Source organism: Ricinus communis, chromosome 3 (genome assembly GCF_019578655.1).
Source record: "Ricinus communis isolate WT05 ecotype wild-type chromosome 3, ASM1957865v1, whole genome shotgun sequence".
NCBI classification, from domain to species: domain Eukaryota; kingdom Viridiplantae; phylum Streptophyta; class Magnoliopsida; order Malpighiales; family Euphorbiaceae; genus Ricinus; species Ricinus communis.
In genome coordinates this window covers 6,072,916-6,098,061 of record NC_063258.1, presented here as the reverse complement: position 1 = coordinate 6,098,061, position 25,146 = coordinate 6,072,916, and the positions used below count along the sequence as shown (strand labels likewise).

The 25,146-nt window shown below is 31.4% G+C and overlaps 4 protein-coding genes across 6 annotated transcripts; 3 read left to right on the top strand and 1 right to left on the bottom strand.

Moving 5' to 3' along the window:
- The first annotated feature begins 1,023 nt into the window (after positions 1-1,023).
- Positions 1,024-6,973, top strand: LOC8263882 (TPR repeat-containing thioredoxin TDX). Of its 3 annotated transcripts, none has more exons than XM_048372022.1 (10): positions 1,024-1,310; positions 1,441-1,474; positions 2,240-2,383; positions 2,516-2,603; positions 2,690-2,770; positions 2,890-2,954; positions 3,095-3,235; positions 3,309-3,422; positions 5,680-5,710; positions 6,166-6,337. In XM_048372022.1, the coding sequence occupies exons 1-10, from the start codon at positions 1,201-1,203 to the stop codon at positions 6,201-6,203; spliced, it is 846 nt and encodes a 281-aa protein (XP_048227979.1). In that variant the 5' UTR covers positions 1,024-1,200; the 3' UTR covers positions 6,204-6,337. The 3 variants fall into 3 exon arrangements, with proteins under 3 accessions (XP_048227979.1, XP_002530786.2, XP_015581867.2); XM_002530740.4 differs by having other exon boundaries at positions 1,037-1,310; positions 6,195-6,973; XM_015726381.3 differs by having other exon boundaries at positions 1,208-1,310; positions 2,226-2,383; positions 6,195-6,973.
- A 611-nt stretch (positions 6,974-7,584) lies between these two features.
- LOC8263883 (ABC transporter G family member STR) lies at positions 7,585-12,348 on the bottom strand. Its single transcript, XM_002530741.4, has 4 exons — positions 10,889-12,348; positions 10,148-10,327; positions 9,776-10,044; positions 7,585-9,480 (listed from the first exon to the last, which is right to left on the bottom strand). Exons 1-4 carry the CDS (start codon positions 11,246-11,248, stop codon positions 7,845-7,847), a joined length of 2,445 nt encoding a protein of 814 aa, XP_002530787.2. The 5' UTR covers positions 11,249-12,348; the 3' UTR covers positions 7,585-7,844.
- Positions 12,209-14,170, top strand: LOC125369515. The gene is made up of 5 exons (XM_048372284.1): positions 12,209-12,592; positions 12,706-12,859; positions 12,972-13,380; positions 13,493-13,515; positions 13,626-14,170. Exons 1-5 carry the CDS (start codon positions 12,209-12,211, stop codon positions 14,168-14,170), a joined length of 1,515 nt encoding a protein of 504 aa, XP_048228241.1.
- A 7,873-nt stretch (positions 14,171-22,043) lies between these two features.
- On the top strand, positions 22,044-24,309 carry LOC8263885 (non-specific lipid transfer protein GPI-anchored 3). The gene is made up of 3 exons (XM_002530742.3): positions 22,044-22,483; positions 23,234-23,290; positions 24,141-24,309. Exons 1-3 carry the CDS (start codon positions 22,102-22,104, stop codon positions 24,245-24,247), a joined length of 546 nt encoding a protein of 181 aa, XP_002530788.1. The 5' UTR covers positions 22,044-22,101; the 3' UTR covers positions 24,248-24,309.
- Positions 24,310-25,146: the final 837 nt, after the last annotated feature.

The window sequence follows — 25,146 nt, the reverse complement described above, 5'->3', positions numbered from 1 at the left end:
AGAAAATTAACTAGGTATGAATTTATCCATCTAAATTTCATAAAAATCTTATATAATAGATACTATTTTTGAAAATAAATATAAAAAAACTTGAGTACGAATCCTTATATTATAAATCATCAATTTTATACATAAAAATATTGATAAAATATTGATATATGTTATCAAATCGCAACAATAGATAGATTACATAATAAAAAACTAAAATAATTGATAAGAAAAATAGAAGTATGTACATGGGAGAAAATAATAATGGATTATTATCATTATTTTGAAGATTGCATTCCTCTCTTGTTAGTAAATGACTTCGAAAATGTCATGTGAAAATTTTAGAAGGGAAAGAAAATTTTTGAAATTTTATATCTATGCCATCATAAAAAGTCATTTAAAAATATACAGATCAATAATCTATTAAAATTAATAGCATTTTATAATATTATTTACTCGTATAAAATTTATAAAAATCATAATTATATACTCTTTAATTTTATAGACTTTCTTAAATATTAATTCTTTAACTCTATCAAAATCTTAATCTTTCCGAATTAATACACTCGTGAAGATTGTTAAAATAATTGTTTTAATTTTTTGGAATTAAAATACTTAAATTAAATAGTTCTTTTGTTAATAGTTTATCTAAAAGTTTAGCTAAAATACATCTTTAAATTCTCAAGTTTTTTTTATTTTATTTAATTTTATTAAATTTTTGTAATTCTATATTAATTTAATCAATATAAACAGATTCTTAATTCTGATAAAAATAAAATAAAATTTTAACTCAGATAAAAATAAAATAAAATAAAAATTTAAAAATTAATAGACATGTTTTTTTATGTTTATTATTAATAATATTATATTATACCAAAAATTATTACTGACAATATTATTATTATATTGTATAAATTTAATATAGTAATTATATATTATAGATTTATAATTTTATATTGAAAAATTTAAGAGGTTAATAAGGTTGTTTAATGGTTAAATGTCATTTCATTTTTTTTGAAAAAAAAAGTCTTAACGGTTTAAAGAAAATTAGAAAAAAAAGAAAAGAAAAAGAAAAACCAGCAGAATCTCTCAGGAAACAGCATACAATTCCACTTGTCAGTGTAAGACGAGCATTCCACTATATTCTCAGTACCCTTCAGGTGTTTTCTAAATTCTGTCTTACAGAAAGAAGAAAGCGGCTCATATAATTCAATGGATGCCGCCACAATAGCAGACCTTAAGCAATTTGTCGATCACTGCAAGTCTAATCCTTCTATTCTTCACGACCCATCTCTTTCATTTTTCAAATCCTATCTTGACAGGTATTTCGTTTTTTATTCTAAATAAAAATTTCTTTTGAAGGATATGTTCTTTTCTCATAAATCTTTGATGGGTTCCTCTCAATTTTCTGTCTTCTTTTGGTTAATTATACAATTTCTTTCGAGTTTGCAGTTTGGGTGGTCAAATTCCACCTCAAAATAAACCGGTGAGGACTAATTCCCTTTCAACACCTTTATCTATGTCTTTAGCAATTTTGGGTTTCTTCAGCTTGATTGTTAGACTTGTTCTTCTATTATATTATTGTCGAAAGGATCCCTTTTCAATTTTGATTAAGACTTATTCTTTCATTTGCTATAAATGGAAGTGCTTTTTATTTCTTTAGATTTGCTATTCAATGATAAATAACTCTGTATATACAAGACTGGTTTTCCTTAGTCAAGCGAGAGTGCTTAATTGACTTGTGAAATACACTTCCCAGGACCTTTAAGTAACTTAAAAAGCACTTCACAGACAAGAGAATCTCAAAAACTGAAGTGTTTCTTGACCATAAAATATCAGTGTTTCTTGTCCTTCCTATTTAAGGTTTTTGACGTTAGACTTAATGTTAATCCTGTTTGCTTCAGCTTATTGGCATTTCAAGATAACATTTCAGCTAATTAATTTCGTAATCTGTTTTGAGTTAAATTTTCACAGGGGATTCTTCCTTTATACTTAAAAGTGTGCTCTGCGTTGTTTCTCAACATTGTTTTTGAAACTGTCATTTTGGATTATTGAATGCAAGTGGCTTTCTTACATGGCATTGATACCTTCTCTTTCGCTATTTTAAGAATTCTTTTCAGAATTAAGCTGAACTCTTTGCTTCATTTAAATTTTACTTTTCTAAGTTGCAAGCATTTTAACAGTGAGTGCAGACCATTTTGTTTGTTCATTTGGCAATTAATATGTGTTGAAAAAAGGATTTTCACTTCAGGAGAAAAGTGGTATTGACACCTCTGACTCTATGGAATACTTTGATGCTCAAAGACCAAGTGAAGAGGGTGATGATGTAATTGAGTCTGATGTTGAGTTGGACGAGAGCGACATTGTGGAACCTGACAATGATTCACCACAAAAGGTGGAAGTTTCTTTTATTTTTTTGTGTTTTTATTTTCTTTTTGTGCTGTTCTTTTTTTATTTTCCTGCGGTTAAAAAGCCTCAAATTTTTTGATATTCTTGGCTAAGTACATGTTTGGTTCCTCAAATGCAGATGGGTGACCCTGAAACTGAAGTTACAGAAGAAAGGCAGGATGCTGCGCAAACGGATAAGTTAAAAGCTATGGATGCAATCTCTGAAGGTATGTCATCTTGTTCTGCCATTAACCTTTTTCTATAGATGTGGTCTTGCTTTAGTCTTTTTGGCCAACATTTCTAAGCAATCCAGGTAAGCTAGGTGAAGCCATAGATCATCTAACAGAAGCCATCATGCTGAATCCAACATCAGCAATATTATATGCAACTAGAGGTAAGTTGCTCTTCTATTTCTTTCAAATGTTTTTTTGATGGGAAGAAAATAGATTCCTTATTTTTTTCGTTATGTTATATCTTGCCATTATCTTGATTTCTTAATTTCCTTGTCTTCAGCCAATGTCTTTACTAAACTGAAGAAACCTAATGCCGCCATACGTGATGCTAATGCTGCTTTAGAGGTTAGTCCTGGGCGGCAGGGTCCTCTCTACACCTGAGGTTTTATAGGCAGCAAAGCAAGTCTGAAATTTGTTACTTGGAATGCGTGTGTTGATTTTTATGATTTTTGACAAACAAGATGAGGAAATTGCATGTGTTCTAGATCAACCCAGACTCTGCAAAAGGATATAAAATACGAGGAATGGCACGGGCCATGTTAGGCTTATGGGAAGAAGCAGCGAGTGATCTGCATGTAGCGTCCAAGTTGGACTATGATGAGGAGATTGGTTTGGTGTTGAAAAAGGTAATTTGCCTTTTTTAATTAGTAAAATAGTCACAATTATGTTTTCTCCCTCGCTATAGGTTTTGTTCAACAGGTTGAACCTAATGCAAAAAGAATACAAGAGCATCGTAGAAAATATGAGCGGTTGAGGAAAGAAAGGGAGCTAAAGAAGGCTGAATGTGAGAGACAACGGCAAGTTAAAGCCCAAGTAAGTGTTGTTACTGTTATTACTTAGTATTGATGATACTCAATACTGATGGGCCCTCACTGTGATAAGAGAGGGCGTTTATATTAAACGAGGTTTGATGAAAGTACATGTTGAGATCAAGGCTATTGTTGAATTTTAACATCAACAATTTCAGATGTTAAATACTCAAACTAGAAGGTCGGAAATGCAAAATCATTGAGGAAGTTAAGGCAATAGCAGTTTGGAATCCCTTGGTGTGGTCTAAAGAAGGTTTACACAATTCAGTATGTCTGAGTTGTGACTTTTAGGTGATTGATGTGACTGCATAGGAGCACATTTGGTCAAAGGATACTTTAATGCTTTAAGAATGAACAGATTGAGTTAAGGGTATCATTCATTTTCTTATCTAATAATAGGAGCTTCAAAGGATTCTTTGGGTGTCTCTTGTTTGGTCATAATTGTAAATACATTTAAACACTTTGAGTACACATGGTATGATGTTTAGGAGTTCCAAATTATTTTTAGTAATTTGTAGTGTACTTATTCTGGGAATCTTTAATACTTATGTAGGTGATGTAGAACTGCAATAACAAAATACAGTGGTATAAAATTTCACAAAGTGATAAAGAAAAGCAAGAAGCTATACATTTGAGTTAACTTATTAAATTTGACAAACGACAAATTATTGATATATTCTTAAAAATAATTTGTTTAATTTCTTTCTTTGCTTATGTGTTGATAAATGGGCTTGGGTAGAACTCATTCCTAAAAGTTAGCTCAAAAGAAGAGGGTGCCCAATCCACTTATATACACTATAACAGCCTAGTAATCAAGCGATGTGGGATAGATACAACTTCTAACATATGTCAAATTCTTAAACTCGAGAGATGGAAAATATTGTTATAAGGTCAATTGGTTGAAAAGATCCTCAATTTTGTGCTTTGTCAACTGTACTCTTTAACATTTTAATTGTAACAAGTTAGCACATGATTTTGCACATTGGTTACAATTGTGCTCGTCATGTGAGGAGGGCGTGCAGGTCGGCATGGCCTTTTGAGGTGGCTTTATTTGCCATTTAAGTAGCTATAGGTCCCATTGGGTTGAAAATTTACATGTCATAGAGATTTGTGGTTCAAGGGGCAGCAAATGACAAGGTTGTTCATATCAAAAGTCCTGCAGCTGTTTAATGACAACTTTGCAGATGGCATGTCAACCTTAGCTAGGTTGTGGCATATGCTTTTTAAGATGATGGATATAATTGCAATCAACATACAAACTTATATTCTAAATTTTTAAAATAAAAAATCTAGGATACAATTGAAAAAACAAGCAAAATGTAGGATATTTTGGAGCATTGGGCCTTGACGTAGACATTTTTGGATCTCTCTCTCTACACACACACATGTGCGCATGCAGAAATTCTAACTAATGGTAAAGTAGGAGTTCTCTAATTCAATTTATTATAGGTAGGAAAAGAAATCATAAGCTCTTAAAAGTTCCCAGTGATATTAAAATTCATAAACTTTATTAGACCCTGAACTTTCTAAATGTGACCTAGAGAAATTTGAATTTCATAACTAAGAAAAGATTAAGATAGTTCCTAAACTTATATGCTTGACAATGTAATTCTTCCACTATAATTCTGAAATTGAATTTCCTTGACATGTCATCCTTCCACAAAGAAAGCTCAGCTTCAAGTTTATATTATAGAAAGATTGAAACGTGGAGATATAGGTTAATCTTTTTAGTGGCAGCAACAAAGGCGAAATTAAGAACTTCATATTTTTCCTTAAAGTTACCAAGTTTATTAATACAATGAAATCATTTGTAGCTTTAAAGATTCAAGTCCTCTTGTATTCACCATGAATAAGAAAATTATCTAGGTTTGCAATTTTCTTTTCATGACTACGGTCACTTATAAATTCTGTCTCTAAAATAGGTTCCTTATAAGTTCTGTCAAATCCTTAATGAGAGCAAAGTTGCTAACTATTTCTAGAATATATTTAACTTCTCATCATGCATGTCAAGATAGTTAAGTAATATGTTTCAGTTGTTGCATGTGGCCATGATTATTCAAACAGTTTGTTTGGACTACTATTACTACTAGTACTGCTATCACTATACCTTGCCATTGCAGCTATAATTCATGTAATTGATGTGTTATCAGCATCAAATTCATTTTCTTTTGATTACCATTTTGTAATTTGCGGGTTACTTTATATTACACTTGTCTGTGGATAGAGTATTAAATTCTGAAGTATTTTACAATTTTATGCAGGAGCAAGAAGCTTTGTCTGTTTTGAAGGAGGGTATGGTCTTTGCTTTCTTTTTTCATTCCTTTTTTTTTCCTTGATTTGTGTGGTTGCACATATACACCACACAAGCATTTGTGCATGCATATGAGTCAAATCTTTTCCTTTTCAAAGAGGAATCCTGGTTGAACTAAGACTAAATTGATTTTTTGAGTTCATGGCCTTGATATTTATGGTTTTAGAAGATATTTGCTTTTCATACTTCTATGAAGATACTGGGTTTGTGATTGTTCTTAATCCTGCTTTGTTTTTTGTCATTCTTAATAAAAAAAAGTTAGCAGTTGCCCTTTATTATGGTTCTGATTACTTAAGTGTTGAAATAGCGCAAAGAGAAGCTAATATGTTTGATGTAGCTTAATCTTCCCAAGGAAAAACTCGATAATTTGTTAACATCGATATCTAATATGGATTAGCATTGCTAGTATTGTTTATAGGACAGAATTCATATGCAGGTATCTCATTATGCTTTTGGTATCGGCAGGACAAGTAATAGGCATCCATTCTGCTGGTGAACTAGATACCAAGTTGAATGCTGCTTCTAGGACATCTCGACTTGCAGTCCTGTACTTCACAGCAACATGGTGCGGACCTTGCCGTTTCATTTCGCCTCTTTTTACAAGCTTAGCTGCAAAATACCCCAAAACTGTGTTCTTGAAAGTTGACATAGATGAGGCAAGGGATGTGGCTGCAAGATGGAATATTAGCAGTGTTCCGACCTTCTACTTTATAAAGAATGGCAAGGAAATTGACAAGGTAGTGGGGGCCGATAAAAATGGACTGGAAAAGAAGATTGAACAATATGCAGGATAATGTTGTACTAACCTACTTAAGAAACTTGCAGCTGGCAATTTCTCCTCTCTCTCTTAGCTCGTGTGATCAAACTCATCAATAATGTTATTTGCGAATAAAAGTTTTACTCTTTCATGATAAAATGACAGGTTAAGTTATGTGTACCATTTAAAATTTACATTTGTGCATGCTAAGCATGGACTTGTTGCCTTCTAGCTGAGATCACGATTGCCAGCCTACTTTTAGTGTTGAAGAAACTGCAAACTTCTGATCGCTATCAGCAGAGTAATATTGGCAAATTGGCAAGGCCTTTGGCTTGATATATTTTTTGATCGTAATCAGAATTCAGGGGGCCTGAAATACTGCAGAACCTATGCTTGTCAATAGTTATCTGGGTTGTCTTTGAACATGCTAGAGCATCACATGTACTCTTGATTGCTACTCACTTAAACTAAGGAGCACTTTTTCTTATGTTTGATCCTTTTCTTTAAGCCTGTTGCTGGTTGAACAATTTTTAAAACTGATGTTTTTTTTGTGGATGTATTGATTTTTTTCATGGCTTGATCTCAAGAAAATCCTTCTCCTTAACCCCACGTTGTCCACATGCTGTAGAACATGATATGATTCTTATGCAAGGTTGTATGCATGGAACTTCTCATTACTAATGTTGTCCCGTGTTGATCTGCTATCTAATGACTACTGACCTTATTTCTGTGTTTCAACTTTTTATTTTCAAGTTCTTTAAAAATTGTCAATTTAGTCAATATTTAGCAAACTGAATACAATTTTAATCTAATTGAGTTGATTATCAAAATTAAGCAACACAATAGTGACATACATACTAATTAGGAAATGAGAAGGATTCTAATGCCATAGTATGTATACATGGTACTTAATTTGGAATTATCATTGTCTAAATCGTATTTACGTTATTAGTGTTGCTTAACTTTAACCAGCAAATTAATTCGGTTAAAATTGTACTCAATTAATTAAATTATAGTTAAATTGATAATTTTTAAAAAAATAATAAAAATAGTAAACTACTCCAAAAGTTTGTATTTTTTTGTATTTTTTAGACTATCAAGTCATAAAATTTTATTATTTAACATATTTAAAACTTAAGATTCAGTATTTAATTTTTCATCGCTTAATGTTCAATTTTATCGAACGGCATTGAGTATGAAATTGCTCCACTCTTGTTTATGAGTCATAATAAGTAATAAAAAAAAGTTAGGAGACTAACAAGATTAAAATACAGGCTAATGCAAATAAATTTGTTTTATGGAGAATAAGAAAAAAAAAGAAATAATAAAATAAAATAAAATATATTAAAAAGCTTTCTTCATTTTCGCTCATTCTTAGAATAAAATCTGAGTACCACATAGAAGAAGAGCCTGTAAAGCACTCCCCAAGCTAATAAGATAAGAACATCATACCAAAGGTTGTCCATCTTGATATCCATTGAGAATAGAATATCTTCTCCAATCAGTGGGCAATTTGTTCCAGTTGTAAAATTGTTATGCAGTTTGCTGGTTTTGATCTCTCCTAAAGGACCAGGTGAAAGATCTACAGGGTTTCCATTGTAGCATTTTGTTCCTTTGAACTCATTTGATAACATTGCCTCAAATGGATATTTAATTGCAGATATGTAATGGAGCCACCTCCAGTAAATTGGTATCTGCGTCCGCTTCAAGAAAAACCCACAAGTTAGGAAGAAGAGAGCAGTCGTGGCGATGACTACTGCATAACCTGTGATGTAACTGGGAACGAGGGCACTGACAAGCATAACGTAAGCATTGGTTGTTATCAGAGAGGCGTAGAGTATAATCCAGAAATTGAAGAGATTGCTTTTCAGGTGCAGCGCGAATCTGGTAATAGCAGCAAATGTGAAACCTTGGATGGCGAAAAATGGGAGATAGACTAAGAGAGAGGAGACCACATAAGAAGAAGCACGGTAAGCATTGTGGGAAGTCTCCCTGATGAATATGAATCTTTCCTGGATGAATGTTGGAACAGCGTCATTGGAGGAAAAGAAAACCAAGCAGACTGCAAAAATGTAGAAATTCAGGAGCCGGTTGATGGTTTTAAATGTTGGTTCGCTCAGGTTCTTAAAAAGGGAGGACAGAATTAGTGCCATGACAGTTAATACGATCTCTCTTGAGAGAAAAAGTTCAGGAGTGCGGACAACGTTAAGTGCTGTCCGCCATGAGAGGACTGCAACCTCACGGAGCCATGGGTTAGCAAATTTAGGACCCTGTGCTGGCACATCAAGCAGTTCCTCTTCCTCCAAGTCGAAATCTGCGTATGAAGCTGTATACGAGTCCACTGAGGAGCTGAAGATTACTGGAGTTTTGGGACGAGAAGGGGCAAGCTGAGCTGATGGAAACTGACTCGAGACTTGACTTCTTGCCCCAGAAATTGGGGTTTTGGCTGGAGTTCTTGCAGGAGTCCAAGATGGCGCACGGCGAGGAGTTCGTTTGACACCATGGTAGAGCCAGACTGGAAAATCTTTGTAGAACTGTGAAGCCAACCGTGGTTGATAGACTCCACTTTGCGGATGCATTGGTGTGGACATCGTTCTACGTTCAAGGGATTTATCAAAGTCGTCGTCGTCGTCGTCGTCATCATCATTGAAACCATATTGTCCAGAGTCTGCTCGGGATGTCCCTGTGAATGAGAATGCTTGGCTCCAGAGGTTGATGGCATGCTTGTTGGATCCAGAGGTACTTGTGTATGGAGTTCGTGGCGTTTTAGGAGTTTTTGGTGTCTTGGGGATAGGTGTCCTGGCTACTTGATCAGGTTTGATTCCCTGCCTTTGGTAAAGAACAAGAGGATCGAGTCCCACGGTGGATTCATCATACTCTTTGATCACATCAAGGAGATATTCCAGGCTGTTTTCACCGTCAGGAACTGGCCTTTCAAATCCACAGAGATAAGCAGGAAGAGCAGCTGGGGATCCCATATATACCAGTCTACCCCTGTTTACAGGTTTTGATATCTTCAAATCTTAGTCTCCAATATAAATAGAAACAATTAACAGCTAATTTTTAAAAAATTTAGTCTACTCGTAGATAAACAGAATTAACCGCTGACATGTGATTTTAATTATTAAGTGCTGTATTTAATTTGATCGATTTATTTATTAACAATTAACTACTAATAATAATTAATTAAAGACCAAGAATGTCATTATGCAATTAGTTTTATCTAGATATCTATTTAAAAATTTATCGAGAGATTATTGTTACAGAAAACATCAGTTTTCTACTGTACCTTGCAAGAACAGCAATGCGGTCTAAGAGCATTTGAATTCTGTAAGAAGGCTGGTGAATAGTCATCAACACAATGCTACCGCCTTTGGCTATGTGCTTCACCTTTTCCACCACACTGAAAGCGCTTGTAGAATCAAGACCTGAGGTTGGTTCATCAAGGAACAGCAGCGATGGCTTATGGATTATATCAATTCCTATTGACACCCTCCGGCGTTCCCCGCCGGACACTCCTCTCCTTCCTTCGTCACCAATATATGTATGTGCAGTGCTCTGCAAAAACCAGTTATACATCAGTTACTTTGCCTTTCTTTTTCTTTTTTTCTTTCGGGTACATTCAGTGTGTAAATATATACAAGAAAATGAGTTGCTGCACCGTTAATCCTAATTGGTCAAGGAGCTCGTAAACCCTTTGTTTCTTTTCATTCCTGGAAATGGAAGGAGGAAGCCTAACTTCAGCAGCAAACATGAAGGTCTCAAAGACAGTCAACATGGGGAAGAGTTGATCATCTTGCATCACATATGAGGAAATCATCTTCATGTAGCTCGTAGTGACCTGCACACAAAAAGATTAATGACATGCATAATCTATCCCGTCGTTAATAAATAAATTAAATTAAATATTAATATGTGGCATTATTTATTAAGTATTGCATTTACATTGATCAATTTATGTATTACCAGTAACCACCAATGATTAAATATCAATTTATACAAATACAACAACTAATAAATAATGTTATATATTAATATATAATTAATTTTATCTACAAATAACGTGATATACTGAATCAAAATGAGAATTATAATATTTTACATTTTTATATTAGTTGATTGACGTATTCAGTGCTTAATTATTTAAAATTAATGAATATATTTATCAATTTGATATATATAGACGGAGCGATAATATTTTTTTTTTCTTTTTTCTCGTGTCAATCTCATTCTAAAAAATAAATGTTTTGATCTTCTAATTGTTTTTTTAATCCTAATTTATTCTTAGAGTAAAGCTAACATGAAAAGAAAAAATGAAATCTAAGTCTGAAATCTTTTATTAACGTGGTAAATTAGGATAATGTAATAATATCCCGGTGAAGAGGCATTATAATGCACTAACCGGTTTTCCATCTACTTTGACAGATCCTTCAAGACTTCCCTGTGCAATCCGACCAGCCAAGGCATCAAGGAAAGTGGATTTCCCAGCACCACTAGGACCCATGATGGCCATAATTTCGCCTCTCATAGCCTGACCAGATATATCATTGAGAAGATAAGCTTCCCTAGTGATCCAAACCCCATCTTTCTTTTGCTTCTTTTTCACACTGTAAGATACATCTCTGAACTCAAGACCATGACCGGGAATCATTTTCCGGGGATCAAGAGGCATGGCATTTTTCCTTGCGGCCTTTGTTTTGTCAATATCTAGCAGAGTCTCCAGGCTTCTGTTGGTGTTTTTCCGGCTTGCCTTTGCTGCCATTTTGATAAAAGATACAGCAAAAGCAAGCACCCCTTTGGCCTCCTACTTTCTGGCTTAGCCAAAGATGGTTTAAGAACTTGGAGTCCAGATTTGGGGTGGTATTAAAAGGCGAAAAGAATAAGGTGGATAGGGATATAGACAAAATGTCTGATGGTTAAACTCAATGAAATGGAACTTTGGAGTGTTGTGAAGGAAGAAGACGGCATGTCCCTCTCCTTCTTTCATTGTTTCTTTCGTTAAACTTTGCTTTGGTATTGCCGGGAATGATGAGCTGCTTTCTGCTCTTCTTCTCTCATCCAAGTCGTTTGTTTGTTTGCTTTTAGTATTGGGCTGCCATACATAGAGGGATTCATTGTAAATCAAAAGACTTGATTTGTCATTCAGCTCTCGAATGTGGTATATACTCGTATCTTGTATATTTATCATAAAGTTTGAAATAAAAATTAACAATTGTAATTTCTTTATTGTCTTATTTCATACCCGTAATATGTTGCAAATTAGTGAAACTTACCGGCATAGTTGTTGAATTAGTCTTTGCAGAACTATTATAGTTGTTGAATTAGTCTTTACTGAACAAGTCTATTCTGTTTGAAGTTTTTCTTTTATTTAGGAAGCTGATGTTAGTTTCCTTTTATTTAGGAGTTAGTGACTTTTATTTAGGCAAATAAACTCAGAAGACACGTGTGTATTATTTGAGATATTTTAGTGCATTTTTTAGTATTTATAAAGTTGTAATCGTTGTTTAATTTTTTTTTTTTTTTGAGTAATAAAAGTTCAGTTTAAAAAGGATCTTCTCTGCTTTCTCTTTGGCTGTTTTCTTGTCTTTATATTTCTTACATGGTATCAGAGCTTGCTTGCTTATTAAGCGTTTGATTTTATTACTCAATAAAGATGAATGGTGGAAGCAGTGTCTCTATAGACAAGCTTGTTGGTAACAATTATAGTTACTGAAAGCTATGCATGAAAGCTTATCTACAAGAGCAGGATTTGTGGGATCTTATCTCTGGTGATGAAGCTATAATTCCAGAAGATACACTACAGAATGCCGAGTTGCGGAGGAAGTGGAAGATTAAGTGTGGCAAAGCTTTGTTTGCTTTGCGAACATCGATCAGTCAGGAGTATGTAGAGCACGTTCGTGATGTGAAGTCGCCAAAGCAAGTGTGGGAGACACTTGAAAGGTTGTTCACTCAAAAGAACACAATAAGGTTGCAGTATTTGGAGAACGAACTTGCTGGGATGACTCAACATAATCTTTCAGTTTCAGAATATTTTCTAAAACTTAAAACCTTGTGTTCTGAAATTTCAGAATTGGATACAGAGGAGCCAGTGAGTGAAGCTCGTTTGGTCGCTATCTTATTCGCGGATTGCGGAAAGAGTTTATGCCCTTTATCTCCTCAATACAAGGGTGGGCAAATCAACCTTCTATTATTGAGCTGGAGAATCTGGTCTCAAATCAGGAAGCATTGGTGAAACAAATAAGCGGCAGCAACAAGTTGTCTCCCTCTCAAGTGGAGGATGCTCTTTACACAAAAGACAAAGCAAAAAGCAATTATTACTCTAAGCATGCTTCAGGTGACAACAAACAATTCAAAACTGAATGGCAGTTCAGAGGTAATTCAAAAAACTGTTATATGTGTGGAAAGCTGGGACACTTAAAGCGCGATTGTCGTGTGAATGTGGTATGTAATCGGTGCGGGAAATCAAGTCATATTAAATCTCACAGGAGCAAATGTTGCCCATGAAACTAGTAAGTTTGAACAACTCAAGTGGGAGCAATGCTTATCAATTGAAGCTGTTGATCAACCTGTTGTTGTGAATTCTATTGTGCAACAAACAAATGCAGAACCATATGCTAATGCTTCCATAGACTATAGCAAGGATTGGATTGTTGATTATGATTGCTCTCATCATGCAACGAGACATGATTCTTTACTCTCTAATGTTCGTCCGCATTATGGAAACAAAGCTATTGTTACAGCTAATAATTCATTACATCCTGTCGTGAACGAAGGACAGTTTGATGTCAAGAAAGATATTTCCAATGCTGGTGTCGTTTCTCTCGAAGATGTTTATCGTGTTCCAGGCTTAAAGAAGAATCTTGCTTCATTTTCTCAAATTGCTGATTCTAGGAGGTATGTTCTTTTTGGTCCAGATGATGTGAAAATTATTTCCAATATAAAACACCTTCAAGCTGATGTTTTATTTATTGGAAAAAGAAGAGTCACTCTATGTATTGTCTGCAAGTGATGCATATATGGAAAAGACAGGTCAGAATGCAAGTGTGACACTTTAGCATGCTCGATTAGGCCACGTTGGTTATCAATTGCTGCAGAAAATCTCTACAAAGAAGCTTCTTGATGGTGTTCCTCCTTTTAAGAAATTCATCAAGATGTGGTTTGTCCTGGTTGCCAATATGGAAAATCACATCGTCTTCCTTTCCCGAATTCGAAGAATAGAGCTATTGCTGCACTGCAGCTGGTACATTCAGATCTGATGGGGCCAACTAGAATACCCAGTTACAATGGTTTTCATTATGTAATGGTTCTTGTAGATGACTTCTCTCGGTTCACTTGGGTGTTTTTCTTGGAACACAAAAGTGAGACTTTCTTCAATTTTATTCAGTTCAAGGAGCAGGTGGGGAAAGAATTTGGGCTGCCAATAAAGTGTCTATGCACCGATAATGGAGGAGAATACATGTCTGATCAATTCCTAAATTATTGCAGAGAACATGACCTTCGGCGTCAAATGACTTGTCCAGAAACTCCACAGCAAAATGGAGTTGCTGAGCGTAAGTTGGCACATCTCACATCCATGTGCTTGTCATGGTTGCATGCAAAGAACCTTTCGAGAGAGCTACGGGCAGCAGCTATTCAATCAGCTTGTCATGTCATAAATCGTCTACCTTCGTGGCCAGGAACATAATCATCTCCTTCTGAAGCACTATACCACCACAAACCAAATATGAGTTATTTTCGAGGCTTTGGCTCAGTTTGTTATGTCCATGTTTCAAAAATTAATCGGACTAAACTTGACGCAAGGGCCAGGCGTTATGTTTTTGTTGGTTATGACACTCACAGGAAAGGATGGAGATGAATGGATCCAGAAACAAAGAAAGTTGTTGTTTCTCGTGATGTGGTATTTGATGAAGTTTCATCACATCAAATTGATGCAGATATAAATAGAGGCACAACTGATCTTTTCCATTTTTTTGGTGACGATGCATCCAGTGAAAGGGGGAGCAATACTACTCCTTCTGGAGAAAATATTCAGCAAGATGAGGTTATAGGGACTGCTATTCGGAGGTCCTCTAGGCAAAGAAAGCAACCTGATTATTTAACTGATTATGAAGTTCAATTAAATCATTGCTCTGTTGTGTCCTATTTTCTGATGGGAAATTCATATGTTCATGAACCTAAGTTTTACAATGAAGCTAAAGGAATTTTTGAATGGGAAGAAGCAGTGCGGGAGGAAATATTAGCTTTAAACAAGAACTACACATGGGAGCTTGTTCCGAAGCCAAAGAATGTTGAATTAGTTACTTGTAAATGGGTTTATAAGTTGAAGAAAAGGGCTGATGGCACTATTGATAGGTATAAAGCTCGTCTTGTTGCTCGTGGTTTTTCTCAGCAATATGGTCTAGATTATGAGGAGACTTTCAGTCCTGTTGCTAAAATGGTGACGATTCGAACAATTATATCATTGACTGCTTATAAAGGCTGGAAATGGTGGCAATTAGACGTAAAGAATGCATTTCTTTATGGAGAGTTGGATAGAGATATCTTTATGGAGCAACCACATGGATTCATTTATAAGGAGTTTCCTGATTATGTATGCCTACTCAAGAAGGCTTTGTATGGCCTCAAACAAGCTCCACGTGCTTGGTATGGTAAAATTGCTCAATATCTTGATTTTTGTGGTTTCAAGTCTTCAAGTGCAGATTCAAGTTTATTTGTTAAGAAAACATCTGCAGTGTGCACAATGCTCCTTCTTTATGTGGATGACATGATCATTACTGGTGATGACAATGCTGAAATAACTCGTCTTCGAGATGCTCTGTCTCTTCGATTTGAAATGAAGAGTTTGGGAGAGGTTAGCTGTTTTCTTGGCTTAGAGGTTAAAAGGTCAGATGGATATTTTCTCTCTCAAAGAGGATATGCAACAAGTTTACTGAATCGTTTTCATATGGGGGAGTCAAAAGCAATGACTACTCTTATGGAACCTTGCTTGAAGTTAATTAAAGATGAAGGAAAACTATTGGAAGATGCAACACTTTTCTGACAGCTTGTTGGTAGTTTATTCTATTTAACTATCACAAGGCCTGACATTTCATATTCTGTAGGAGTCATCTCTCAGTTTATGGACAAACCACGTGAGAGCCATTTAATTGCAGCAAAGAGGATTCTTTGCTATGTAAAAAGCACTCTGAATTTCGGGTCATTGTATAAGCAGCATGCATCATTTCTTCTAACTGGTTTTGTAGATGCAGACTGGGCTGGTGATGTGAATGATAGGCGCTCCACAACAGGGTATTATTTTAATACAGGTTCAGCAGCAGTCTCATGGTGCAGCAAAAAGTAAACTATTATTGCTCTTTCAAGTTGTGAAGCTGAATATGTAGCAGCTACAATGGCCACTCAATAGTGTATTTGGCTTAAGAGGCTTATTCAAGAAATGTTCTCTGTCTTGGATTATCCAGTTTCCATTCACTGTGATAATGAAAGTGCAATTAAGCTTGCTGGAAATCTAGTGTTTCATGCCCGCACAAAACACATTGAAACACATTATCATTTCGTTCGAGAAAAGGTTTTGACTAAGGAAATTCAGCTGCAAAAAATATGAACTGAAGATCAAGTTGCTGATATATTTACCAAAGCACTTGGCAAAGCAAAATTTGAAGTGTTTCGAAGTGCTCTTGGTGTTGTTGACAGTAAGTTTGCACTAAGGGGGAGTGTTGCAAATTAGTGAAACTTACTGTCATAGTTGTTGAATTAGTCTTTGCTGAACTATTATAGTTGTTGAATTAGTCTTTACTGAATAAGTCTATTATATTCGAAGTTTTTCTTTTATTTAGGAAGTTGATATTAGTTTCCTTTTATTTAGGAGTTAGTGGCTTTTATTTAGGCAAATAAACTTAGAAGACACGTGTGTGTTGATTGAGATATTTTAGTGCATTTTTTAGTATTTATAAAGTTGTAATCGTTGTTTGATTTATTATTATTTTTTTTGTAATAAAAGTTCAGTTTAAAAAGGATCTTTTCTGCTTTCTCTTTGGCTGTTTTCTTGTCTTTATATTTCTTACAATAATATATATGTATATTATTTAAAAGAGTATCAAATATTGGATTCGAATACCTTATACTCATATCCGTTTAAATAATTAGGTTTGGATAGCGAGTGCCTAAAAGTTCAAATCTGAATTCGACCTGAACCTGACACATATATTAAAATTTAATTTCAAACTCATCCTAAACCCATTTGTAACTATATTCATTCTATTAAAATTCAATCGGACCGAATCGAGTATTCAAAAATACCCGGCAAACTATAATCCCTAATATTATATAGGTAGTGCCCCTAATTTGGCCATATCAAGAGCTCATAATTTTAACAAAAATTAGATGTTAACCCCATATTACAAAAAATACTAATCCAATTATAAAAAATTATTATTATCTTTTGAATTTTATTATTTTTTTACTATTTTTTTATACGTAAATATTATTTATTTAACTCATTATTACTTAAAAAATAAAATAATATTTATTTATTTTTAAAGTTACCATCATAAGTATTTTTAATGCTAAAATAATGATAAAATCTTGTTATTGAACTTTTTATAATTTATAAAATTTATAAATAATTATTTTATAAATGTATATAAATTCAATGAAAAGAATTTTATATTAATAATTTATTTCTGTAACTTCCCTCTTTCGTCCGTCCACGAGGCTGTAAAAAGAGAGAAAGGGGTGGCTATCTAGTGGGAGTCGTTTCGGTTGTATGCCACGAGGTCCCTATGGACAAGGGGACAAGTGAAGAAAGTCATTCCATTTAGGGCGAGACAGAATGGGCGGGCACGAGCGGTCTGGTGTCCGAGCCAATTGGTCGATCAATTTGATTAGGTACTCGCCATCTATTTTTATTGTTCAGAATAGCTAGGATTTCCAGAAGAAGATGTCATTCGTTTGATGAGAAATAAAAAGAAAGCTGTTTCACCCGCCCGGAAGGGGGTCTCGTCTGAAACAAGAAAGGCACTTTGATCAATAGCCTTTCTATCCCGTTCTGCTTATTTCCCGATGGTTGAGACAATATACTTTGATATTATTGATTATTTTTTGATTTAAAGAACCATTCCATCTTAATCCATTCTTTCTTTCACTTATGAATCCTAAACAATTTGATTCGGGGTCAATACACAAAGATTTGGAATCAAATAATGTCAGTGTCGTTTTAATGGGTGACGGTTTAATGATACAAGAGGGAAGTTCCGTAAAAGCAACATGAAGGATCCTCTCCAACTAGGAAAAATTAATGCAGCCCATACACAACCTAAAAGAAAAAAATTAGATTGGTTTTTCTTTTGTTTTTTGTTTTGTTTGTGCAAAAATAATAAAAATGAGTTAATTAAATTTAAATTAGTTAATTCATTTTTATTTCTGGCGAGCAGGTATTTTTTTTAGCAGAATCAAAGGAAAAATCAAATTTTTTTATATACCAAAGTGGATGATTGACTCATTCCATACTAGAAATATCAATAAGTGGCCAAGGTCTAAGCAGGGAAGGAGGGGGGAAGTAAAGAACGTTGGAGTTTTGGTTCGGAAGAGCAAGAACTACTTTAGCTCTAAAGCTATTGACAATCTACCAACGATATTGCGAAACCTCATGGGGGCGTATCCGTATTAGCCCACTTCTTTCTCGAGGAGAGATGGGAAAACGTGTTCTTGCCGGGAGTCAAATCAATGTTAGGGGAAATAGGCAGCTACAGTCTTGTTTCATAAAAATAATATCAACTCGACTTGTAGCCAGACTCCCCTTTCGATCCTGCGATCTTCGTTTTTGAATACAATCCTGCCCCTGGCTCAGTGAGTCCTTTCTTCCGTGATGAACTGTTGGCATCAGTCCTATTAAAAAATAATGTTATTATTTTATATTTTAGATTAAAATATTTATTTATTTTATTTATTTAATAAAAAAACATATAAAAAAGTTTATTTTCTTTTTTTATTTTATTTAATCTTTAAAATTAAAAAATAAAAGAATCTTTTAGAAAAAAAAATCACTTGCTGGTCATGGATTAGTGCGTTCTGCACCGTCGGCGGCCTAAACGAACAATGGTACCCGGGTGAGCCAATTCTCCCAGCGCTCGGGGCAATTCCCCACATACAACAATTACAAGACTGCGAATGATAGAAGGAATGAATCCATTATGGATTGGATTAGTTTTTTTGGTAGGTATCCTTAATTGGATTTCGAGTTAGCAACTTATATTTTTTTCGGCGAACCGACCGGTAACGTACTTGACACTTGACTGTAACCCAGTTTGTTTTAATAAAGTAGATATAGCAAAGACTTTATGGTACCAACTAGTGTTTAGATTAATACTTTTTCTTTTATTTTGTAGTAATAATTTCAATAGATATAAGACACTAATCATTTGTTGCTTTAGTGCCTATTTTAATTTCATCCCTAAAAGACTATGATTTGTTAAAATTTGTATGTAAAGATGAAGTAATATATTTAAAAAAAACTTAGAAATAGTATTTTAATTATATTAAAATATTAAATTAACTAAAATATATTTAAAAATTTATAATCTTAAAAGATAACATATAATTTTAATTTTAGTATTAATTTTATAATTAATAAATATTCCAACATAATTTTTATATTTCTTATATAATAAAATTTTAAAAAAATACTATGATTCTATTAAGAAAATATTTTAAAGTATTTTAAATTGTTATTATTTTCATGGTAAGTAATTCTAAAATATTAAAAAATTTGTATTAAATTTTGCTAAAGACTTGTTTATATTTTAATTTATAGTCAAATTTTATTTTATATATATATATATATATATATAATTTATTAAAAACAAAATTTTTAATTTTAATTTTTTAAATTAAAATTTTTTATTATTAAAGTAATAACAATAATTTTGTGCAAGGCAAAATACAGGTATGACTAGTTGAATTTAAAGTCTACTTTCATCTCCTTTTATTTTGGGAGTAAATAGAGGAAAATAGATTAATGAAAACTTGAGTTATCTTTATATCCTTTTCATGATGAACAATAAAAGAACATAAAAGGGGTATAATAGTAAAACTAAATTTAATTTCCCTCCCACTATTAACACATTCAAAAAATAAAAAGAATTTTTTTTTTCTTCATTTTTCTCATTGAATTTCTTTATTTTCTTTCTTCTCTTGCACAATTTGCAGACCAAATATGGAGTAAGAGGACATCTCAACAAATAAAGATTTGAATCACAATAGATAGAAGATCTCCCATTAGGTGAGACAAGTACCCCTACCATAAATAGAGTACCAATGGAAACTACTTTTTGTTGTCTACGTTATTTACATTATAATATACTCATCTTCAATAAGAGTTAAATCTAATAGTTGATTTTTCAATTCTGCCAATATAAAATTTCCAAACATGTTAAATCTAATCTTTTTGTGTACATTATGTGAATTCTATTTTTTCGACTTTTTTTTTTTTGTCAAAAGGATTTAAAGATAATCGGTTCGAGATGTAAATTATATTCTTCGTTTTTATAGAAATAAAAATAAAAGGGAAGAGATTATCATTTTTTAAGTTTTTATATGAAATATTATATTACAAGTTTTATTAAAAATGTTAATCTCTACAAAATTTTGATGGGATAATGATATAAATGTAACAATAAATTAGATATTTTTAAATGTCTTATATTTCTTTTATATTTTAAAATTCTATTCATGCAATAATATAAAAATTATTTTAAAAATATTTATTAATTGATTTTCGTATTATATAAATTAATACTATCAATAAATGTTATTATTTTTTAGAATTAAAAGTTATTATATAATTAAAGATTAAATCATTAAAATTTTAATTTTTAGAATTAGAAATATTATTTAATAAGAAATTATTTTATTAATTAATATAATATTAAAATTTAATTAATATATTATTTTAAGATAAAATTAGAAGCAATATCTAATTAAATAATTAATTAGTTAGTTAATATTAAATCAATAAATTAATAAAAAAATCATCCAATTACATATGAGTTTGAATCCATGTATCAAAAATAAGTATATATATCAAACTAAAAATTTAATTTATTAAAATTTTATTAGTTATTGTTATTCGTATATCAAATAACTATTAAGATTATAATTTATATTTAAATATCTTTTATTTTATAATACTATTTTTAATGATATAGTTTAATAAATATAACATATAATTAACTCAATTTCTATAATTAAATTTATTTAACTTAATTATATTTATTATTAAAAAATTTCATAAAAGTGATATTTAAAGTAATAATCGATATTTAATTTTACTAATTAAAAGCTTTTTATGTCATGAATATTATAACTATTTAAGTACTAAGTATAATTTAAAAATAAACACCTAACTTGTTTCTAAAAAGATTTTCCTCTAAAGAATTTTGTAATCTTATAGTGATAGATATGGCATGATAAATTAAAGTAAATATTTATGAGCTAACAAAAAGCTTGATACATTTATATGAAGATGTGGGAAATTATATGTGATTGATTTAGAGGCAACATTACTAGATCTAGAATAAAGCTTCTTGTTGACTTATCAAAATTATATTTTCTTCATTATAAAATTACAGAAATCCTCATTAGAAAGTATTTTATTTTATTTTTTAAATTATAGAATAATTTATTAAAATTGTTAAAAGAATATAAAGTTTATAATTTAATTAGTAATTAACTCTTAAAAACTTTTACAAAAATTATTTTAAAATACAGATTGAAACTTAAATTTCAAAAATTAATTTTTTGTTTTGTTTTAAATACTCTAAATATGAATAGTATAATTATATAACTATTAATTATAATTTTAAAATAAAATAAGCATTTTTTTAAAGTTATCAAATAATTAGATAAAATTATTTAAGAATATAATTTCTAGGATTTAATAGGTGTTTAGGTCTATTTTTAATAATAAATAGAATAGAATTAAATAAATTAATTTTAGTATTCTTAATTATTATAATTTATTTTAGCAGTTATATTATTAAAAATCATATTATTATTTAAATATACATAAGAATAAGTTAAATTTTTTATTATTTTTTAAAATAATAATAATAACTATTAATAAAAAAATTAAATAGTTTAACTTATTCACTAAATTTGAATTTTAAGTTTTTTAAATTATAGAACTTCAATACTATATTAAATAAACTATACTATATAAAATGTGTTAAATGAACCCTAGATAATATTTTATATCACTTACAATATTAAATATCCTTTCATGAAAAAAATTGGGAATACCTAGTATTCTCTTTTTCTTTTATTTTGAGAAAATAGTATTTTGTTTCTTGTAGGGGGCAAAAAGAAAAAAGACATCCATTAAAAATTGTCAATAAGTTGTGAAAGAATTAAACTGTTTTATGGGGAAGATCAAATAAATAAAAATGCAAGAAAATAAAAATGGTTAGTCAAATCGGAGATATAGCAGGATCAGAACAACTCTTTAAAAAGCCTTTTCTTCTAAAATTAGACCTCTTTCACTGCTATATAACTATCATTCCCCTTCCATAAACAACTACAATCTTTCCTTCTTCCAATATATTATATTCTTGCACCCTGTGAATGGATTCCAAGTTCTTTACAAATCTTTTCATGCTCTTTCTCTTCTTCTCTTCACGGGTCTCTCTAGGGTTTTCTCAAGATCTTAAAGACCTTTCTCAAACCGCTGGTGGGTTACCCCAAGAAGCCGGAACTGGCGGCGGGGATGGATCGCAATGCGTGCAAAAGTTGCTGCCATGCAAAGACTATTTGCGCTCAGCAACACCGCCGCCGCCAACTTGTTGCATGCCGTTGAAAGAAATGGTTGCAAATGAAGCTGCATGCCTTTGTAGTGTCATCACTAATCCTGGAATCCTGAAGAGTTTCAACATCACCGAACAAGATGCCTTGAATCTTGCCAAGACTTGCGGTGCAAATGCTGATCTCTCAACTTGCAAGCATGATTGTAAGTTTCTTCAGAAACCCCATTTTCAAATCAAGATTTTTTTATTTTCTCTTTATCTTTTCAAATCAAGATTCTCTAGTTTTTTTTTCTTCTCTTGCTACTATTATTAGTAATTCCATTGGTTTATTAGATTTTAGTCTGATAATTGCCATATATTTATATTAGGTGTTTTTTAGGATTTTTATTTTTATTGTTTTCTTTACTTTATTTTTCATTATCAAATTATGAAGTAATATTTACTTTACAAAGATAAAATTAGTATAAAATCCTCCTAAAGATTTCAGTTTCATTTTGAGATTTCTCTTGTCCTACTCAATTAATGTTAATTGGATCTAATTCAGGAAATGATAGGTTGTACTCATTGACTACATTGTTTACTTGGAAATCTGTTCTTAAAAGGAAAATCTATTATTAGATTCCATTAGGATTTCTATTCTTATTCTCTATGTTTCTCAAATATCATTTATAATATTTATTAGTTTTTTTGTTGGTCCATATACTATTTCATCAATTGCATTAAGGCTATTTTATGTTAATTTTTTTTTCTGACTTATTTAATAAAAATTAACTTTATTAAAAAAATATGATTCGGTAAATTGTAGTGACCCATTGTAGTATATCTGAAAGAAGTTTATTAAATTCAATTGTTTTACTATTTAAATAAATTACTAATATGATCTTTGTTGAAACACTAAGCTTAAGATTAAGCTAATTGTTTTTCTTATTTATTTGTTTGTTTAATGGGTGCAGCACCTTCGCCAGCCAGTCCAGCTGTGACACCTCCGGCCGCAAATTCCTCTACTAATAGTATGTCTTCCTTTCTTCTTCCAATTAATTTTTTTCTACTTTTTATGCAAAGGAATTTGTCTTTTTCTTTGGTTCAAATTGAAAAGATTATAAACATCTTGATAATTCATCTTATGTATAGTGAAGACACATGCCACAAATTTGAAAACTTTTAGCTAGAAAACATTGGATCTGTTAAGGGTTAATAAAAATACTATAGGAAATCAAAATTTTATATGATATTTGGGTATCACTATTTAAAAGATTAAGTTTTGAACAAAGGGCATCCTTGAAAAAGAAATCTATAAAATAAGAAATAAACCATCTTATTTTAAAAAGAAAAATCTTGAACTCAAAATCTTAATTTCATACTAAATATCTAACCGGCATATTAAAAACCCGATAGTTTACACTTTAGTGTTTATATGGCGATGTGTTAAAAAAGGTGTTAGAGTTAAATTTCGACGTGAGTTAAATGCAAAAATTAAAAGAAAAAAAGGATTTTACACAACGATTGTCCTCACTACCTAAATTTTTAATTTTTCTAGGCTCTTTCTAACTGAATTTTATATTTAAAATTATTACGACTATTTTGCATGTTGGAATTTTGATTGAGAGAAAAGCATATATTAGGAAAAGCATTTAGGGGGGATGTACTAAATTGTTCAAATTTGTTATGATCTTTTTCTCTACTTAATTGGCTCCAACTGAGTTCAATTTTATTAGTTTTGTTTATATTAGTTTTATTTATTTATTTATTTGTTTAGTTATTTATTTATTGATTTTTCACTTAGATAAGAAACAAAGCATATGTTTATTGTTTGTGCAAAACTGAATTTTAGTTTTGACTTTCCTTCAACCTTGCTTCCAGGTTCTTCTCCAGACAAGAAAAGTGCAGGGCATAAAATGTATAATTTGGAGAGAACTAGTTTCACTGCTTTCTTTGTGGCTTTGATGTTCTTAGCATTTTCAGTTTAGTCTATCAAAATTTTAGTGTCTTATTTCTTAGATTATGTCAAATAATAAATTAAATTTTGGAATTTTTATTCTCATTATATGCTGGTAAAAATCTTCTAAGATTCGTTCTAAGGTTCGTTTTTATTAGAACCTTATTAAAATTAAAAATATATATTTACTGCCAAATTAAATTCGTGATTTCTCTAAGAATAAAAATTAAAGCCATATAAAACTTATATCTAAAATAGAAATATCATAAATGGTAAATTTATTATGGAATAAGGATACATGCTTCTGTCTATAAGTGCTGCTTTGAGCAAATTGCTTGCTCTACATTACTATTTTAGACTTTTTATAGTACTTTAATTTCTAATAACTAGAATTAAATTGCATTTTATTTATTAAAGTTTTATCTGTTCACTTATAATTTAATCTTTCAACTAATAACATTTAATCATATGCCACTAGCCTCTCAAAACTTTACATTTTTCAGGTTTTATATTTAATCTATCCTTGAACTTGTTTACCATGTGTCCTATTGAATTGATATTTGAAATTAGGGCTCGTAATTTTTTACACGATCCAATATGACATATAGTTAAATGAATTTGAATTTAGGATAAACATGTTTGAGTCATAAACGAATTTAGATATAGAATAAACAGGTTCAAGTTATAAATTTGATTATGATACAAAAATAAATTAGGTTGAAACAAGTTGACTTATCTAATCAGTGAGTGACACGAATAGACATGTTTATTTAAACTAGTTCAATGGGTTAAGAGGTATATACAATATGTATAAACACATTTAAATACATTTATTTTTTATTTTTATATATTATATAAATAATTTTATTATTTATAAAGATAAAATTATATTTTAAAATAATAATTTATATTTAAGTCATTTTATAATTA

Bases quoted from the DNA above. Each gene is read 5' to 3' on its own strand.
- LOC8263885 (XM_002530742.3), top strand. From the start codon at position 22,102: ATGGATTCCAAGTTCTTTACAAATCTTTTCATGCTCTTTCTCTTCTTC. The intron at 22,484-23,233 runs GTAAGTTTCTTC...TAATGGGTGCAG, and splicing joins CTCAACTTGCAAGCATGATT to CACCTTCGCCAGCCAGTCCA. The intron at 23,291-24,140 runs GTATGTCTTCCT...CCTTGCTTCCAG, and splicing joins CGCAAATTCCTCTACTAATA to GTTCTTCTCCAGACAAGAAA.
- LOC125369515 (XM_048372284.1), top strand. From the start codon at position 12,209: ATGAAAGCTTATCTACAAGAGCAGGATTTGTGGGATCTTATCTCTGGT. The intron at 12,593-12,705 runs GTCGCTATCTTA...GTCTCAAATCAG, and splicing joins CAGTGAGTGAAGCTCGTTTG to GAAGCATTGGTGAAACAAAT. The intron at 13,381-13,492 runs GTATGTTCTTTT...ATTGTCTGCAAG, and splicing joins CAAATTGCTGATTCTAGGAG to TGATGCATATATGGAAAAGA.
- LOC8263882 (XM_002530740.4), top strand. From the start codon at position 1,201: ATGGATGCCGCCACAATAGCAGACCTTAAGCAATTTGTCGATCACTGC. The intron at 3,236-3,308 runs GTAATTTGCCTT...TTTGTTCAACAG, and splicing joins TTGGTTTGGTGTTGAAAAAG to GTTGAACCTAATGCAAAAAG. The intron at 3,423-5,679 runs GTAAGTGTTGTT...AATTTTATGCAG, and splicing joins AACGGCAAGTTAAAGCCCAA to GAGCAAGAAGCTTTGTCTGT.
- LOC8263883 (XM_002530741.4), bottom strand. From the start codon at position 11,248: ATGGCAGCAAAGGCAAGCCGGAAAAACACCAACAGAAGCCTGGAGACT. The intron at 10,045-10,147 runs GTGCAGCAACTC...TGGTTTTTGCAG, and splicing joins TTGACCAATTAGGATTAACG to AGCACTGCACATACATATAT. The intron at 9,481-9,775 runs GTACAGTAGAAA...ACCTGTAAACAG, and splicing joins CGCATTGCTGTTCTTGCAAG to GGGTAGACTGGTATATATGG.